The 14,543-nt window shown below is 40.1% G+C and overlaps 1 protein-coding gene across 1 annotated transcript in view; it reads right to left on the reverse strand.

The window, feature by feature from the left end:
* Window positions 1–14,543, reverse strand: part of PAK1IP1 (PAK1 interacting protein 1) — a 19,229-nt gene continuing 4,686 nt past the window's right edge. The window contains exons 3-10 of the mRNA XM_081324798.1: window positions 11,092–11,212; window positions 9,375–9,449; window positions 6,443–6,495; window positions 4,044–4,189; window positions 3,864–3,961; window positions 3,232–3,331; window positions 1,310–1,439; window positions 1–1,229 (exon numbers count right to left, since the gene is read on the reverse strand). Coding sequence (XP_081180924.1) covers window positions 1,081–1,229; window positions 1,310–1,439; window positions 3,232–3,331; window positions 3,864–3,961; window positions 4,044–4,189; window positions 6,443–6,495; window positions 9,375–9,449; window positions 11,092–11,212 — 872 coding nt within the window. The 3' untranslated portion in view covers window positions 1–1,080. The remainder of the gene's footprint in view (window positions 1,230–1,309; window positions 1,440–3,231; window positions 3,332–3,863; window positions 3,962–4,043; window positions 4,190–6,442; window positions 6,496–9,374; window positions 9,450–11,091; window positions 11,213–14,543) is intronic.

The following is a 14,543-nucleotide window of genomic DNA, read 5'->3' on the forward strand; positions in this document are numbered from 1 at the left end:
ATTTGGTTCCTAACAAAGACAAGTGACTACTATTTTGCACACTGTACATGAGAGGGACCTAAAGATCCTAGTTGGAAGGAAAACAACACAAGTCAGTTTTTATTGTCAGTTAACTGAGACAAAGTGACACAGAATGTCATAATATTGGAAAGGATTAAGGATCTTTGAAGAATAGTCAGAAATTAGTAGCTGCAATATAATCAGTGTCAGTAATAAAATATGATTCTATGAATAAATTTATGTCAAAATATGTCAGTGAGAGAATGACAGATAAAGCAAATTTTGTCTAACACAGAAATTACCAAAAGTGGAACTACAAATAAAAGATGAAGAGAATGATTTGGAAAAGGATACTGTATTGGATAAACTGGTAAAATTTTAAAAATTAAAAAGGGAAATACAAATGACAAACCAGGAGAATGACCTGGAAAATGTTTTCTTAGATCTACATAACACACTTGTTAAGCACTTGAAGTCTGTGCAAAGGGATAAAGAAAAGTTGAAAAGATATCAAATACTATGGCAATATTTGAATAAATTAGATTAATGCTGTTAGAAATAAAAGGAATATAAAATTGATTTATTTAATCAAGGTTAAAATAAGATGAAAATTGGAAGTCATTTCTTTATATTCTTTATTACACTCTTTTTTTCTCTTATTTTTCTTGCATTTTTTATTCTTTTGTACTCTTTTTTCTTTAAGTCTAGTTTGTATGCATTTTTACTCTGGTAATTAAAATCCTTATATGAATAATGCCTCCATGAAAAAATGTAAGAAAACCTGAAAATATGTGTAAATATTAAAATATATTAACAACTTGAAAATTAATTTAAATAATACTAGAATAGGAAATTTCACATACATTGCAGAATATTTGAGACTTATATTTTCCCACTTAAAAACAGAAGTGAAAAGATCTGGGTATTGTTATGGCAGAAATATAATAGCTATAGTTTCCTAGAAACATTAATATATAAAATATTCTTAAGTATGTACTAAAAATGAAAAAAGTCTTAAAGTGAAAAACACATTGGTTCCTTGTTATATATTTAGTATGGGATATGATTACGACTACATATTTATTTTAATCTCTGTAACTTCTTCTTTTGTTGCATGTTTCCTGATTTTCTTTTTAGAATGGGTTTTTGGACATCTCCCTCTGAGGGTTTATTACTATCGCCCCAACAAATTTTCTTTTTCGTAAGTGATGGCTGCTCGGCTTCATGTACTGCAAAATAAAACAAACAATTATATAATTTTAATTATAGTTTACCTGACAGAATTTTTTAAAAAATTCTACAGTAATACCTTGAGATGAAGACGTTGTGGCTTCAACAGGGATCTGCTCTGTTTCAAAATCTCTTTTGAGCCATACTGCTAAACAGGTAAGCCTGGCCTTAGTATTGACCTCACATAGCAACGATGGGGCATTCTCAATCTGAAAAATAAATAAATAAATCCAAGACATTTATTCACATAAACTCCAGAAAAATAACCATGCTATTTTATAGCAGCTAAGGTAACAACCATCACATTGAAGATCAGTAGAGTTCTGCAGCATCCTCTTCCTCAGACAATATGCAGCTCTATCAATATGTATGTATGTATGTATGTATGTATGTATGTATGTATTTATTTATTTATTTATTTATTTATTTATTTATTTATTTATTTATTTATATACTGCCATTATTATTTTACAAAGAACTCAAGGCAGTAAATTTGAAACTTGAACAGCGTATGAAGAACTAGAATAGAGCTGGAAGGGACCTTGGAGGTCTTGTAGTCCAGCCCCCCGCTCAAGCAGGAGAACCTATACCGTCTCAAACAAGCGACTGTCCAGTCTCTTCTTAAAAACCTCCAGTGATGGAGCACTCACAATTTCTGAGGGCAAACTGTTCCACTGGTTAATTGTCCTCGCTGTTAGGAACTTTCTCCTTAATTCCAGGTTGCTTCTCTCTTTGGTCAGACTATGGTGACACCAACGACAGATAAAATCCCAAATGCATTTCTGTAGCCTTATCTTAAAAGAACTAACTTGTTCAACTGTCCCTGTTTCTTAGAAAGCTGTTTTAAGGATAGTCCACACTATAGCCTTTTACTTAGAAGTAAGATCCATTGTACTGAACATTTCTGAAAGGACATGTTTACAAATTGATTACAAGTCTCACAGTTTTTATTGAATTTGATGCAACATTTACAAAGTTTCTAATGAGAGATCAATGTAAGAAATATGCTTAGATGAGGTGTAATTGTGAGCAATCCAAATTGTACTTATAGCTAAACCTGTATCTCTGTAGTACAAAGTTAGAATGATTTGAATTCAATTAGACTGTTATTCAGTGGCAGACCGTACAGGTGAATACAACGGAAGGCTTCCATTATTCCAGCAGAAGTTCATTTGGATTATTAAATATGGATTATTTCAGTGATTTTCTAACGTTGCAATATCACGATCTCACCACCCCAAAATTGAACTAATTATTTCAAAGGACAATTATATATACAATATGTAATAATGTACAATTTTACATTTAATAAATATTTCCCACTGAGGGCTTGTTAGGAGAAAATGGAAAGCAACGCCCAGACTGAATTCTGATTATGCTGTTCCTCCCTAGGCAGACTGTTTAAAAATAAGAACCATTATGAAACCATCTCCTCTACCTTATACTGTTTGCAATCCCCCTCAATTCGAGAATCCTGAATTAGCTTATATAGTTAGGAATTATTTGCGAATGATTAAAATGAAGTAACTGTAAAATAAGAAAAGCAAAAGCAAAAGCCTTGAAACCCTAGCACGTTACCTTTTCAAATGACAGTTCCTCTCTTTAAAATATATATATTAATTGTAAAATATTTCTTGAAAAATAACATCTAAGTGCAACATAACCCTATCCACATTTATTCAGAAATAAGTCTCCCTGATATTAAAGCAAGCCAATTGAGTTTACTTAAAACTGCAGCTTTAAGTATCATGGAAATCATGAAATAAGTTAAAGATACAATTCTAAGTTTTAAGGACTGTATCCAGTGGGGTTCTTCCACTCATACAACACTTCCAATCCTTGTAAAAACCACTCTTAAATGAACATTCTTTTTTTATATATAGACGCTGTATAAATCATTTTATCTTCTATTTGTTCTTTGTGTAATTATTAATGGAATATCGTCTCTCATTTTTCATAACTATTCTTCCACAATATTTTGAAGTTTGATACTATACAAACCTTATCAATATCCAGATTCCATGCCTTAATGTACCCATCACTTGATGCTGTTACTAGAATATGTAAGCCTTCCATTTTGAAATTGTACAGTGCTTTGATTCTAAGGATCAAGAGATTATATTACATTTTAAAATTTAAATAGATAAAAAAATATTCACAATATTCAAAAAAGGATTGCAAAATGCTAACAACTATTACTTAATCAAATTCTACCAATATATGAAGAACAATTAACTCTGAATCGTGCAATGGAATCTTACTTTGGTCCCTCTCTGCTTTCCTCCAAACACTATCTGATAGAATAAAATGTGAAAAAATGCAAGGGAAAGGAAACAGAGAGCCTAATTTACCAATGGTATACGTTTTCACCAATGGTCAACATAAAAAAACAGCAAAAGAGCTATAATACAACTCCTCCAAAGGTGAGCACATAAATGATATGTTTAAAGAGAAAGACTGATCTAAATAAAAATATTCCAATACTGAGATCACTGAAAATTTAAAGTACTGAATTTTGATATTAACCCTATGGCAATTACATGTACTATCATCAAACAAAACTCAGAAGTAAACAGTATGTTAAAAATTAACATTTTTTAAACATACGCAATTATTTTATTAACAAAAAATACCTGTTTTCATGAGCTTTAAATTCACAAAGGCATTTTTGAGATTCACAATCAAACAATCGTATGAATTCTTCATCTCCTGTAATAGCAAGTATGGAATCCTTCAAACATGAAAAAAGTGCATGTATGAGATTGGATTCATTTACAACATTCTAAATTATTTGACACTATTTTTCTACTTACAGTGATAAACTTTATTGAAGATATCCTCTTTTCTGTAGCAATGGTACCAGAGATAGAAGCCGTTTCCAAATCGTATACATCAACTTTGTTAGCTATAGCCACCACATATATCTCACCACTAGGCGACCATTTAACAAGATGTGCATCTAAAAAATATAAATCATACAGATTTTGAGAAAAAAAGATTAAATCATAGGTGTCATCTATTGCAGATAAGATTTGGCTCTAAGTAGTAGCCAATAGGTATTTATTTATTACTATTTAAGAAAAACCTTGCCTTTACACTTTTTATACTCCTGGAATTCAAGATTTATTAGCCTATTTGTCTTTTGATGTTAAACAAAAATTCTTAAAATTAATATTAATAATCCATTAATAGATTACTATGTATAATCTATTAATAAGGATCTAAATGTTACATTCAAGAAATACATCACACACTAGCACTTGGTAATAAAACAACTATGAAAGCCTTGGAAAAGATATTCAAAGACTGTGATGACTCTATTCTTACAAAGATTAGAACTGTGTAATAGTATGACAGATGTTCCCAGCCCCTGCACCTCAGCCCACTACCAGGCTGTGGGCTATTTAGAACTGGGCCGCGCGAGCGGCTGGCCAGAGTACGTGCATGCAGCTCAACTTGCATGAGCGGCGGCTCGGCCACTTGTGCACACTGGCTTACCATGTCAAGCTGTGGGTGTGTGTGCCAGCCCACCACTCACACAATGTCTGTGTGCACACACCAGCCCACCACTCATGCAGCCCAGTTCCCTTCTCTCACCCACAGTCGGGCCACCAATCCGCAAAGTTTGAGGAATTTTCAGAAGCATAATAGGAAAATTTTGGTATTGGACAAGAGAATAACATGAACAACCAAGATAACAAGCTAATTAAACAAATTATGGTAACTCAAAATTCTCATTCAAAGCCTAAATGACCAGCCTCAAATTATCCTACTTTCTTTCTCCAGAGAATGCCCTAATACTAAGTAAGGTTACTTAGAGCAGAGGTCCCCAACCTATGGTCTGCAGCTGTTGGCCACTGGGCCCCGGGAATAGCTGGTGAGCCCTGTCCCACTCGTGGTAGCACCAATGTGCGGGCACTAGAGGCCCCATTTGCACATGCACGGGGACGCTAGCACCGCTGCCAGCATCACATGGGCTCCAGTGGCCGATTTGTGCATGCGCGTGCACACTAGCACCACTGTCATGCACGTACCCGTTTGCGCATGCACCTGCAAGCTGCGCACACGCACATTTCCCTGCTGCTCCCTTTCCTTACAGGCCGCCAAGCCGGAAAGGTTAGGGAACTCTGACTTAGAGAATATAGTTAAAAGAAAGGGAAAAAAATATTCTATCACTACTAATTACACTTTGAGATATTGTTACAAGTGTTACAATCATTTGACTTTTTATTCAAAATTAAATATATATGAAATGAAATTTTTTAAAAATGAAAGAACATAGATCAGGTTATTTCTTTTATAAAAGATTTCGGTTCTAAATTAAATTGCTTGATATTAAATACCTTTGAGTTGAATAGAAGCTAATTCTATTAGCAGAATACAAGAGAAGACAATGATTTATTAAATACTTATAGAGATTTAAAGAATGCCTGATTCCAATCTACTCTGAGCACATTACATAATAAAAAACTAGAACAATAAAATAAAGAAATGGATGATAAGAGTCCCTAAAAATATCACAAAAATGGCATAATTTTACCCCAACCATTCTGACAAAAGGACTGGGAGAGCAGACAGATTTTCAGTGCCTTTTAGAACATCTTCAGGGCGGCAGCTATATACTCTCTGAAGAATTCTATGGCAAAGGGCAGGCAGGGTCAATGAGCACATTTGGAACTCTAGACAGTATATGGCATGATAATGGCTATGATGGTGGGACTTGACCATTCACAAAGCATCTGCCATGGTGAATATGGCTAGTTACAAAGTAACAAAACTGTGCCCCGTTAACCTCTTCAGAATGCAGTCTACTATGCCAATTTTCTTTACTTTGTAAGTATTATTAAGGCACAGCAGGTTGAATATGGAATAATAAAAACTCAACACATTTTAAACTGCCATACCCAAACAATCTTTCAGTTTTCAAAGATTTGCTGAATTCCTATCGTACAGTTTAAAATTTGATGAGTTCTTATTATTCCACTATTCAACCTGTTACCAGTAAGGATAGTTATCTGTAGTGGAATTTTATAAAAAGTCTGAGATGGTCCTTGACAAAGGTGGCTTAGTGCAATTTTGAACAAGAAAATATATACATTACCATTTTCCAAGCTTTACTTTCACTAGACGGTGAGAGCTACCTTAAAAGATTTGATAAATTTAAATAATAATGAAGAATAAACAATAATAAATAGCACAGGAACATACTTACTTTGCTTTATGTTTTTTATGAAAGCAGATCTTCCTTCTACGAGGTTCCATGTTCTAAAAAACAAAACCAATACAAATCTTTTGAACCGAAGACAACTTAATTATTTTAAAATTTAAGAAATGTTTAAAAGTAAACACTTTAGTTTTTCTATGCTCTAATTTTAACTTCTACATTAAAGGGAAATATTTAAAGAGTTAAAGCTGCTGATAAAATATGTATCCATAAATCTGAATCTACAATAATATCTTGTCCATTAAAGGTAAAGGTAAAGGTTCCCCCGCACATGCGTGCTAGTCGTTTCCGACTCTAGGAGCCGGTGCTCATCTCTGTTTCAAAGCCAAAGAGCCAGCGCTTGTCCGAGGATGTCTCCGTGGTCATGTGGCCGGCATGACTAGATGCCAAAGGCTCACGGAATGCTGTTACCTTCCCACCGTAGTGCTCCCTATTTTTCTACTTGCATTTCTTGTCCATTACTCCTTCCTAATTAACAAGACTGTCGTATACTAATAAGGAAAGTAAATCATTTTCATTTCAGTAGTTATGGAAAAAGATAGAAGATGGTACAAATTACAGGCAATATGGTTTCCTTTTGAGGAAAACCTTGAGAGTGCAGAGAACAAGAGAGATGGCAAGGGACGTGGACGCTAACCTTATGAAGAGTGATTAAAGCAATTTGGTATGTTTAGTTTAAAGAAGAAAAAAGACCAAGGGATGGAGGATAGCAACCTTCTGACGCATGAAGGGATGTCATAAGGAAAAGGAAGTAGCACCCAGGATAAGGCAAGAACCAGTTGGAGGAAGCTTCACTGTGAGAGATCCAAACTTGTCCTAGAGAGGAACTTTCTGACTGTTAAAGACGGGGGTCCCCAACCCCCGGTCCGTGGATCAGTACCGGGCTGCACAAACAAGCAAAGCCCCATCCATAGGATGCACAGCACACAAAACCACTCCCCCTCCAGTCCGCCAAAAAAACCTCTCACCATGTAACTGATCCCTGGTGCCCAAAAGGTTGGGCACCTCTGCTGTAAGAGCTATTAAAAGTGAGTGAAAAGATGATAATATATTTAAGTGACTTAATTGGCAAGATTAAGCTTAAGGGGCATATTCTTAGTGTTAGCATTTAATTTTCAAAAAATAAAATTTTATTTTATTTTGGAAAAATAATGTGCAGCCACAAATTTTTGATATTAAAAACTCTGTTCTGGGTTATATCTCTTGATCATATGGAGCATAACCAAGAAAGGTCCAGTGATTATTCGTCAGCCTGAGCGACAAATAAACAACTTCCTTCCATAGGTTATGTAACTGTAATTTATTTATTTATTATATTTTTATACCGCCCTTCTCCCGAAGGACTCAGGGCAGTGTACAGGGCAATAAATACAAAAACAGGATACAAAAGTTAAAAACGATTAAATAAATGCCCAAGGTTAAAACAATAATTAAGATGTATTAAAATCCCAACCCTAACCCATCAGACCAGGTCAGATTGCTCAAATAGATACGTTTTTAGAAGGAGCGAAGGTCGGGGGCCATCCGGAGCTCAACCGGCAAGCGGTTCCATAGGTCTCCACAGAGAACGCTCTCCCCCTGGGGGCCACCAATCAACATTCTCTGATCGGAGGCACCCTGAGGAGGCCCTCTCTGTTGGAGCGCACTGGACGGAGGGAGGTTGATGCCGGCCGCAGGTGTTGCCGTAGGTAATCCGGACCCATGCCATGTAGGGCTTTGTAAGTCATTACTAACACCTTGAATCTAATTTGGCAATCTCAATTAAAATGGGTGAGTATTAAATGACTAGAGAGCCCGTTGAAAAGATAAAGGTATAGGATGTCTGTTCTTCTGAACTAATGTAAAATAGATATAAGGTCTTTAAAATAGATTATCTAGGACCCTATTGATCCTGCATCTGAAAAGCCTGAACATTTCTGCATGTATGATTACCATCCCACCCAACTGGAATACGTTTGTAAATGCCCTTTGTATATGTGGGTGTGTCTGTGTATATTTTTAAAACAGCAGCTGTTTCAAAATCACTAGATTTAACTTTAAAAGTGTATTTATTTAGAAAATTAGTTATGTTAGATTAACAGGCAGCCAACTGTGAAAGTCTGCTAGAATGGATTATTAATGCATTTCTAGAGGAACTACTTTTACAGGCTAGTACATTACATTCCCCTTTAGCACCTCAACCTTTTGCCTATTCTTACTTTTTCAATCATGCATCCCAATCATACCAACTCAAGAAATGTGTTTGTGTGTGTGTGTGTGTGTGTGTGTGTGTGTGTGTGTCAGAGAGAGAGAGACAGACAGATAGAGAAATCTTGATATGTTTCTTTTTTTAATAAATATTTTATTTTCTAGTTTTGCAATCGTAAGTACTTAACAAACAACGTGTTGTTTGGGTCCATTAGTAATTCAGTGGTACATATTAACTTCCTCACTCTAAATCCAGTACTATACCATCTAGTGCTTCCTCTCTTCTTCTGGTAGTACACATTTTTCCACACTAGGCAATTTTTTTAATTTTATTTTTATTTTAATATTTTTCTTATTGCTGTTAATACATATACAATTGAATATCAACATTATCACATTTTTCTATTATACAAAATATCAATAGTGTCAGTTTAAAATATCTTTTCTAACCAAAACATATCTCAGTTGCACCGGCTTTAAGGCATGTGTGGAATTTGGAAATGGAGATGGCAAGACAGCAAAGTAGAGAGCATAAAACTTCATCTGGATAGTTTTGGAAGCATTTACTATATTAGATTACTTTTACTCAATACGTATGTAACTTATAAATTTGTTAACTTGTTTAGCAATAACATCTCTGATATTTTCACAGCTTGGAACAGCTAATTGTTTTGAAGTTATAAAAAGCATTATCTTAAATAAAACAAAGGCCATTTACAATCTTATGACATACCTTAATGTTTTGTCTGTTCCTACTGATAAAGCCAACTTTCCAGAAGGATGAATAGAAAGAGATGTCACATGGCCCCTAATACATAAAAAGCATCAAGATTTTTAATACAAATAGACCATTATCAATATATTCAATCATAATATGATCCATATGAGTAAATATAAATATTATATTAAGCTTATGTTAGACCTTACCTGACAGTCTTTATGGCAGAAACTAAGATATTAATTTCTAGCAATTGTAATTACAGGTAGTTTCCTTCTCCAATATTTAGAGAACATTTTAACAAAAAATATTGGTTAGGTTCTTCAGTTTTTGTTACCTTTTTATCTCTGTTCTCTAGTTTTTATACTATATATTTATTGTTTCTGAAATACATATGAAATACATATGAAATACATATATGTTTGTATATATACATGTGTATATGTATATATAAGGGATGCAGTGGCTCAGTGGGTTAGGACGCTGAGCTTGTCGATCAGAAGGTCAGCAGTTTGGCGGGTCGAATCCCGAGTGCCGCATAGCAGAGTGAGCGCCTGTTACTCATCCCAGCTTCTGCCAACCTAGCAGTTCGAAAGCACGTAAAAATGCAAGTAGAAAAATAGGGACCACTACGGTGGGAAGGTAACAGCGTTCCGTGCGCCTTTGGCGTCTAGTCATGCCGACCACATGACCACGGAGATGTCCTCGGACAAGCGCTGGCTCTTCGGCTTTGAAACAGAGATGAGCACCGGCCCCTAGAGTTGGAAACGACTAGCACGCATGTGCGGGGGAACCTTTACCTTTTATATATATATATATATATATATACATATATATGTGTGTGCATATATATGTGTGTGTGTACACACACAGACACACAGAGACACACACACACTCAATAGAAACTTCGGTCATGGAGAAGCAAAGAAATATAATAAATAAATGAAAAAGAGGTTTCATCATGTACTTTTTTTCCCCCACTGCATACTATATCATTCTGGAGAATCCCGAATCTCTTGAATATCCCAAAGGTGCTTTTTCACAAGGGAACTGGACTTTTTTTTCCCAGAGCTTATTCAGAGCTGAAGAAGCTTCTTGGATGAGAAGCAAAATATCTTCAAAGAAAAACAAGAAAGTCCAATTATGTTATAACAAAGCAACTTTGGGATAGCTATGACCTAGATCAGAGGTCCCCACCTTTTGAGCACCAAGGACTGGTTCCGTGGAGGGCATTTTTTCTGCAGACCGGAGGGGGTGCAGTTTTATGTACTGCCCTGCTCAGGGGCAGGGCAATGCTAGTGCTGGTGGGATGCTCAGGGGGCGGGGCAATGCTAAAGCCAGTGGGACGCTCGGGGGCAGGACGATGCTAGCACCGGTGGGACGCACAGGGGGGCAGGGCGGTGCTAGCGCTGGCAGCACATTTTGGGGCGGGGCAGAGGTAGTGCCAGTGGGATGCTCGCTGCTAGCGCAAGTGGGGGGGAGTGCACACGCATGTGCACGTGCACTGGCCAACCCTTCACGCAGCCCAGTGGCCAAGTGGCTGCAGCCCGGTACTGGGCCGTGGCCCACAGATTGGGGAACGCTGACCTAGATGACTGAGAATCTCCATACACAATCTCTTGAATACTTTTTCAGATAGGGGCAAACAAGCACTATTGAGGAAATAAAACTTTGCTTACATTGTTATGGATCCAAATTATTATATAATTATATAAGAGAAAGGGGAACATACTTGTGGGCTTGAATTGACTTCAAGCATTCCCATTTTTTTGTATTCCAAATACATATGAGACCATCTTCAGCTCCACTCAATAGATGAGCACTCCCATAGAATTCCAAGCAGGTTACAGTGCCTGAAAATCAACGGGAACAGTTTTAGTCAAGCTTTTTCGTTTAAAATGGAGGGCATTTCAAAATGGTTTTATAGCAAAATCATAATTTATATATCCCTACAAGTTTACAGAATGTCTTGCCATGCTTTTAAATTTTATTATCCTGCCTTTATTTTTTTATATAAATAACTAACTCTAAGTGGTGAACATACCTAATATGCTTTCCTCTTCCTATTTTCCCACAACAATCCTGTGAAGTGAGTTGGGCTGAGAGAGAATTTAATTTAATTTAATTTAATAATTTGATTTCTATACCGCCCTTCTCCCGAAGGACTCAGGGCGGTGAACAGGGCAATACACAATAAAAATCGAATACAAAAATTAAAAAACCATTAAACATCATGCCCATAAAATCAATACATATTAAAGTTAAAACTAGTTTTAAAAACCCAACCCCATCCCATCAGACCAGGCTAGCTTGTTCGAAAAAGAATGTTTTGAGATCGCGCCGGAAGGAGCGAAGGTCAGGGGCCATCCGGAGCTCAACCGGTAGGCGGTTCCAAAGGTCTGGCGCACCCACAGAGAACGCTCTCCCCCTGGGGGTCACCAATCGGCATTCTTTGATTGGCGGCACCCTGAGGAGGCCCTCTCTGTGGGAGCGCACTGGACGGAGGGAAGTTGACGCCGGCCGCAGGTGTTGCCGTAGGTAATCCGGACCCATGCCATGAAGGGCTTTGTAAGTCATAACTAACACCTTGAACCTCACCCGGAGAGCAACCGGTAGCCAATGCAGCTCGCGGAGCAAAGGTGTAACATGGGAGTATCGGGAAACTCCAAAGACAACTCGCGCGGCCGCATTCTGCACCAGTTGGAGTCTCCGGGTGGACCTCAAGGGCAGCCCCATGTAGAGAGCATTACAGTAGTCTAGACGAGAGGTCACGAGCGCATGAGTGACTGTGCGCAAGGCATCCCGGTCTAGATAGGGCCGCAACTGGCGCACCAGGCGAACCTGGGCAAAGGCCCCCCTAGTCACAGCTCCAATATGCTCTTCCAAAGAGAGCTGTGAGTCTAGAAGGACCCCCAAGTTGCGGGCCCTATCTACGGGGGGTAATAGCTCACCCCCCATGGCCAATGATGGAATAATCGGAATTTCCCGGGATGCCGGCACAAACAGCCACTCAGTCTTGTCAGGGTTGAGTCGAAGCCTGTTCCTCCCCATCCAGACCCGGACCGCCTCCAGGCAACGGGACATCACGTCGAGGGCATCACTGGGGTGGTTTGGGGTCAAAATAAAAAGCTGGGTATCATCAGCATATTGGTGATACCCAACTCCAAAACCACGAATGATCTCACCCAGCGGCTTCATATAGATGTTGAACAGGAGAGGCGAGAGAACCGATCCCTGAGGAACTCCACAAATGAGAGGTATCAGGGTCGATCTCTGCCCCCCTGCCAACACCGACTGCGAACGTCCCAGAAGGTAAGAGGAGAACCACTGGAGAACTGTGCCTCCCACTCCTAACCCCCTGAGACGTCGCAGCAGGATACCATGGTCGATGGTATCGAAAGCCGCTGAGAGGTCTAAAAGGACTAGGACAGAGGAACAACCCCTGTCCCGAGCCCGCCAGAGATCATTCACCAGCGCGACCAATGCCGTCTCCGTGCTGTACCCGGGCCTGAAACCCGATTGGTACGGGTCTAGGTAGTCAGCTTCATCCAAGAACAAAGGGAGCTGCTGCGCCACCACGCTCTCAACAACCTTCGCCAAAAAGCAAAGGTTGGAGACCGGACGATAGTTGTTTAAAATTGCTGGGTCCAGGGCAGGCTTCTTGAGGAGGGGTCTCACCACCGCCTCCTTCAAGGCAGCGGGAAAACTACCCTGACTCAAAGAAGCAGTAATCACTGCCTGGAGCCAGCCTCGTGTCCCATCCCGGGCTGCATAAGTCAGCCAGGAGGGGCACGGGTCCAATAAACACGTGGTGGAGCTCAGCTTCCCCATGATCTTGTCCACTTCTTCAGGAGTCACAGGATCGAACTCTTCCCAGATTGAATCGACAAGGCCGCCCGTATCCTCTTCGTCAGACTCTGCCCAGTCGGAGTCCAAACCGGTCCGGATCCGAGCGATTTTGTCCGACAGAAATCGACTAAACTCCTCGGCTCGACCCTGCAAGGGTTCCTCCCTCACCTTCTGATTAAGGAGAGAGCGAGTTACCCTAAACAGGGCGGCTGGGCGATTATCTGCGGACGCGATGAGGGTGGCAAAGTGGTTAGACCTAGCCACCCTCAACGCTGCGAGATAAGTTCTCGTAAACGACCTTAGTCGTAACCGGTCGGATTCGGATCGGCTGGACGTCCAACAGCTCTCTAGGCCCCGTCTCCGACGCTTCATCTCGCGGAGCTCCATGGAAAACCATGGGGCCCGTTGGGATCTGCATCGGGTCAAGGGCCGCATGGGTACAACTTGGTCGAGTGCCTCTGTGGCTGCCCTTTCCCAGGCTTCCACTAGGGCATCGACCAAGCTGTGAGCAAAGGAGGCAGGTGGGGGCCCAAGCGCCGTTTGGAACCGCTCAGGGTCCATAAGGCGTCTAGGGCGGAACCATCTTGTTGGCTCAGCAACCCCACGGCAGGGAGTGGTAAAACGGAAGACCATCCGCAGGAGATGATGATCGGTCCATGACAGGGGTAAATTAATTGGGGAACGCCCCCCAAGATCATCTAGCCACCGTCCGGATAGAAAAACCAGATCGAGCGTGTGACACCCCCCCCGTGAGTTGGGCCCAGAATAACCTGCTTCAGGTCCATGGCCGTCATGGAAGCCATGAACTCCCGAGCTAACTCAGATGATCCCCCCAGGGATGGTAGGTTGAAGTCACCCAAAACTATAAGTTTGGGGAACTCAACCACCAACCCTGAGAGGATATCGAGAAGCTCAGGCAGGGCTGCCGCCACTGTCTAGGTGAAACATACACCAGCAGCAAGCCCAACTGAGCTCTGGGACCGCATCTCAGGAGGAGGGACTCACACCCGGCTATCTGGACTGTGGTGGCCTCCCGCGGACATAAGGTCTCCCTCACAACAACTGCCACTCCACCGCCCCTACCCTGAGCCCTAGGCTGGTGCAGCACCCGGAAACCTGATGGGCTAAGATCAACCAGGGGGACCCCGCCCTCTGGGCCCAACCAGGTCTCCGTAATGCAAGCCAGGTCCGCATGCTCCTCCTCAATCAAATCACGAATGAGAGGTGCTTTATTCATTACGGACCTGGCATTAAAATACACGAGCCTGAGCTCAGGTGGCTGCTCATCCTCGCTCCCGGTACCACGTGCTGAAATCAGACGGTCAGAGCGCATCA

The sequence above is a fragment of the Vipera berus genome (assembly GCF_964194415.1).
Source record: "Vipera berus genome assembly, chromosome: 3".
In the NCBI taxonomy this organism is placed as follows: Eukaryota; Metazoa; Chordata; class Lepidosauria; order Squamata; family Viperidae; genus Vipera; species Vipera berus.